This window comes from Oncorhynchus gorbuscha, linkage group LG16 (genome assembly GCF_021184085.1).
Source record: "Oncorhynchus gorbuscha isolate QuinsamMale2020 ecotype Even-year linkage group LG16, OgorEven_v1.0, whole genome shotgun sequence".
NCBI lineage: Eukaryota > Metazoa > Chordata > Actinopteri > Salmoniformes > Salmonidae > Oncorhynchus > Oncorhynchus gorbuscha.
Window position 1 is genome coordinate 29,696,636 of NC_060188.1, and position 5,479 is coordinate 29,702,114.

The window sequence follows — 5,479 nt, forward strand, 5'->3', positions numbered from 1 at the left end:
GTGTCTTGTTTCCCTCAGATGCTGCGTGTGAGCAGGTGTCTGAGTCTGCTACGGTCGGTGCCTTCCCGAGGCAACCTACAGTTTATGGTCGAGTCTCCAGTCTGTCCTCGTCACTACGAGTGGAATTAGTTTTTTATGTTTTGTTTTCTGCTCTGATTTGTCTAGGAGTATTGCCTATTTCCTTTACTGGAATAAAGACTCTGTTTTCGCCAAGTCGCTTTTGGGTCCTCATTCACCTGCATAACAATATATATATATATACACTTTTTACCTTTATTTAACTGAGTACACTGTATTGCTCCAGGTAACTTCCATTCTGACGAAACAGAGACTAGAAAAGTAACACATTTCTTGTTACACATTAAAGGTTTATTACTGTTGGAGAAAAAAAACACTTTAGTGCAAAATATATGGAATCAACCGATTAACGCAAGTAACTGATCAAGTATAGTACAATTCTAGAAAGTAATTTTCCCATAGGGTTTACTAACAAAACCATTTCTGTTAATAAGATGACATCACCATTTTAAAACAAGGACACGCTTGATACACACTAGACCTAAATACAGTCCAAAATCTAAATACAGTTACGATACGTTGTCACAAGTATCATTCAACCTTCTTAAACTACACACATTAGAACATGTTCAATGTCTTACATCCTTCAGTGTGAAGAGTATAGTTCACCAGGGTTAGACGAAATAAATAGATAACTTTCCAGGCTTTCACCAAGTGTGATGTTTACGACACTATAAGTGCTGACTAAAACACACACACACACAGTCAGTTAACATCAATTCACACTTGACTTGTGTTAATAAAAACTAGAATAGGAACTTCTTAAACAGGGAATGACACACCTACCAGGAAATGACTCTCGGGGTGACTGTATTGACCAATAACCCTCTCATGCCGGAGTCTGGTTCGAGCAGTAACACACTCGATTCCCAGACCACACATGCCTCCAAGGCGACGGGATCAAGTCTCAACTCGGCCGTTCGTCTAAAGCCCATCCTCACTGTTTGTTCTATACATGTCTTCCAACTTCCTATTGTCCTGTAAAAATATATATAATAATAAATAAAACAAAGAGAAGGAGATCGGAGCTCCTGGTATATAAAATATGACCTCTCTGCCAAACCACATACAGTACAAATCTCTTGACACCCACCAGGAAATTAGTCTAGGAATGACAGTATCAATCAGTAAACCAACACATACAGTATAAATACATAAATACATTATAAATAAATACCTGCATACACAACAAATGAATTCAAATACACAAACAAATGATATCGCAGTACTTCATAAATATATATATTTTTTAAGTATAAATAAGTATCTCAAAGACTGTCGGGGACTTGCCACTATATGGCAACTATCGGTGTTGCTTTATCTCAATGAAAGTCTGAGAAAGCAATCAGAGGTGGTGATGAGTGGCAGAACGAGCTAAGAACAAAACCCCCATGGGGAGAAAGAGATGAAGAAAAACAGGCACTCAGTCCTTGACCAGTTGCTATTATCCCAATTGATGGGGAACAGTAGTGACTACATCACTACGCAGTTGCCTTAGATGTCCAATAGGCTTCTGGCACGGACGACCCCCCTCCGGTCCCCCATCCATGTCTGCACAGGTTTTGCTGCTGCTGTAGAGTACAGTTCAGCCCCTCTGTCCTGGCCTGGAAGTCAGGTGTTCGACGTTGCGCAGGCTGCGTTTTAGGTTCTGTGTGAAGTCACGGAGCTGCAGCAGGGTAAAGTGAGTTGCAACCTGAACCTCGTAGTCCCCTGGGAGGCGTGAGGCCAGTCCCGAGGCCTCGTACTGGGCCACACTGCTCATCTGGCCAGGCTCCTGCATCTGAACAACACAAAAACATACACATACAGAAGGTTATTAACCTAAAGGAACATCTCAAGTGTGATGATATGATTGTAGGATCTCTATGATCTTGTGCCGCCAGTGTGCATGCGTCTACTTTTTATTACTTAGGGAGTTTGTGTGTGTGTGTGTGTGTGTGTGTGTGTGTGTGTGTGTGTGTGTGTGTGTGTGTGTGTGTGTGTGTGTGTGTGTGTGTGTGTGTGTGTGTGTGTGTGTGTGTGTGTGTGTGTGTGTGTGTGTGTGTGTGTGTGTGTGTGTGTGTGTGTGCGTGCGTGTGTGTGTGTGTGTCAGTCTCACCTTGTTGACCTGGGCCAGCAGGTCTCTGATATCAGCCAGGAGTCCTGTCACCTTGTCAGTGGTCCCACGTTCCTTCAGCTCACCCAGCACATCCTGATACAGCTGCAGCCCTGCAGACATACTGCTCAGACACACCTCCTGTAGGCAGAAGCACACAGCTCGTCAGACAACTAACCAGGCCCATGTCCAGTAGGCTAGGACACAACCCAATAAGGAATCGTGTCCGAAATAATCATGTCAGCTTTATTAATCTATCTGTAACATTCAGCAGAATCATAGCATTCTTTTCCCTACACACACACACACACCAGTGGAGGAAGGGAAGGACCATTGTTCTCAGTGAGTTTCATAAATATACTAAATATATTCACGCCACCAAATAATTGATTAAAATACACTGTTTTGTAAAGAAGATCAACAGTAGTGTTAGGTTCTAAATAAACAGAGTAAAAACTAATGGACAACTAGGAAAAGCTCAAACCAAGTTTATTTACCCAACGGGTTAGACAGCTGAAAAGACAAAGACATGTTCCCACCAGCACGAGTATTTACACCCGACTTTAGGGTGACTCTTCTCTTTTTCTCTAAACATGACATCTGTGTTGCTAGGCAGAAAGTTAAGTGATGTGTGTAATAAACTTAATTTTCCCTTCGTGTGACCTGACCTCGGCCCCCATTCCTCACTAATCCACAGCTATCCACCCTTATCAGTGACCACAACCATGTGATTGGCTTTTCCCTCACTTAGTAACTCTCCAAGCCCAGGGCTCATATCCACCCTTAATTGACCCAACCATATACATTCCTCATACAGATAACCATTAACTTCTGGTGTAGCAAGTATTTCAAATGATAACCTAACAGTAGCCTCAACAGCACTTTGTAGGGTAGCACCATGGTGTAGCTGGAGGAGAGCTAGTTTCCATTCTTCTCTGGGTACATTTACTTCAATACAAAACCTAGGAGAGTCACGGCTCTCACCCCCAAACATAGACTTACACAGTAATTATGAGCTCTTGCAGCATGAACTGACATGGTGTCTATCCAATCAAAGGATCAGAGAATGACCTACAACTGAAAGCATGCGCTACAGCTAGCCAGCACTGCAGTGCATTAAATGGGTAGTTGACTCAAAGAGAAAGACAATAGTTGAACAGTTTTGAACAAATGAATTTCCTCAAAAATGAAGGCGAAGCAAGAGAGAGAGAGAGAGAGAGAGGGAGCGCTATATTTTGTTGTATTTTTTCCACTTTCACTTGCTTAGCTAGAAAATGCAGCTAGCTAGTTTAGCCTAATCAAACACCCGTCTCAAACAGAGAGGGATGCTATGTTAGCTAGCTGGCTATGGGTATCAAACACTGAAACTCTTCCAAGTCAAGGTTAGCTTTTGGTTTTAATATTTACTGCCACCAGGGCCGGCAGGTATAACTGCTAAACTGCTTGCTGACTTTACACTGTACTGCATGATTGTAGCAGGTTTACTAGCGTGTTAGTTATAGTAGCTATGTTGACTATGACGTCAGCTAATATGATGACAATGATGTACGCTGTGTGTAACGTTTAGTGGTTATGATATAAATATTTGCTTGAAAAGTTTTTTTCAGCTGATGTGTTGTGCACTGAAGTCCCCAAGCAAAGGGAAAATGTGAGAGGAGATTGTATAGACGTGAGATAGAATTATACAACAAAAGTGATCATGCCGTTTGTATGTGGCTGCTATGAAAGTGAACTGCGTTTGCGTGTGATCAGGGGTGTATTCATTCTGCCGATTCAGTTGAAAAATGTTTCTTAAACAGGAGCAAACAGAACGAAACATGGATAAACATGGATAAACATACCTGAATTTGTCCAATAGAAACTCGTTTGCAACGGTTGGAATAATGATTACACCCTAGATCAGCTAGATGCAGGCAAGAGTGTGCAAGGCGGCTCTCGACCTCTGCACCTACGTTGTGAACTTACATTAATAGACTAGGTTGTAGCAACCTCCAGAAGGGTATATGTAAAAATGTTGTAACATGTAGTAGTCTAAACTTAGCGATGTTACATTGAGCTGGGTGAATGGAATTTGAATGACAGTAATCCGATACGCTGTAATAGAAATAAGGCCATGCTCATTAAAAAAAAGAATTGTCCTCCCTCATCTTAAACAGCACTGACACACGCACACTCACCAGGGTGAAATCGATTTGGTTTAGGGGTCTGCAGACAGTCCTTAGTTCTGGTGCTGCGGGGATGCCCAGGGAGGTCACCATGGACTGGTACGGCATGTTCCTAGACTGGCTGGACGGGTCAAGGGTCAGGCCCTAGGAGAACAGGAGTGGTGTGGTTATAGAGCTGGAGCCAATGTAAATGTAAAACAGAGAGAAGTTATGGTTAGTGCACTTTTGGAATCTGTGGTGTTAGTGGTCATGACTGGATGTAAAACCAACCACTGCAAGTGTAAATGCACAAAGAAATGCATCTGATTAGCATTTTAATTAAACCTAGATTTTCCTTAATTGGCCTGCAGCTACAAGGCATGATTTAATTGACTAAATGTAGCTGCAGCTAAAGGTGATATTGATCTTTGTTAGATACATGCTTTGCATTCTTCAGTTTAAAATGTGGCCTGTCGCGTGCTAAGGGTGGTTTTTTGCAAAAACAAACCGCAAAATCAAATCAAATCAAATCAAATGTATTTGTCACATAAGCAGATGTTAATGCGAGTGTAGCGAAATGCTTGTGCTTCTAGTTCCGACAATGCAGTAATAACCAAAACAACCAAAACAATATTTGCATAATAAAAATTAATCAAACGGTCAGCGTGATTTCAACTCAAATTGAGCATTAATTTACATGCAGTAAAGACAATATACACCAGGTAAGAACAGGACACCATCGCTCTCCCATAGACTTACCATGATTTTGAGACTAGACTCGTGAACCACAGGGATGTTGCCTAATATTTTGTCGACCAAACTCCTTGCGTCCATTGACTTCTCTGGAATATGCGCGGACCGGACCAGAAAAGCTGAACAGCAGAGAAGACCTACAACTTTGAGAAAGGAAAAAACAGCTGCAGAACGACTCTACAATGCTACAGGTCCTTAACAAGTTGAACTATGACGTACAGCCAGTGCAGCGCAGAACCTTATGCAAGAAAGTAGCGCGTGCCAAATATAGTGCATTGAGTTACGCGGTATCCATGCACAATAAAAAATACCTGGAGACAACCACTCAAAATATGTCCAAGCTATTATGACTTTCTTCGGACAATAATAAAAATAAAATAAATATTGTTTCCAAGTTTAAAAAAAGTTG

General features: G+C 41.7%; 1 protein-coding gene across 1 annotated transcript; it reads right to left on the reverse strand.

Moving 5' to 3' along the window:
* Positions 1 to 359: 359 nt before the first annotated feature.
* LOC124000853 lies at positions 360 to 5,276 on the reverse strand. Its single transcript, XM_046307521.1, has 4 exons — positions 5,077 to 5,276; positions 4,351 to 4,482; positions 2,177 to 2,314; positions 360 to 1,858 (listed from the first exon to the last, which is right to left on the reverse strand). Exons 1-4 carry the CDS (start codon positions 5,149 to 5,151, stop codon positions 1,664 to 1,666), a joined length of 540 nt encoding a protein of 179 aa, XP_046163477.1. The 5' UTR covers positions 5,152 to 5,276; the 3' UTR covers positions 360 to 1,663.
* Between the last annotated feature and the right edge of the window lie 203 nt (positions 5,277 to 5,479).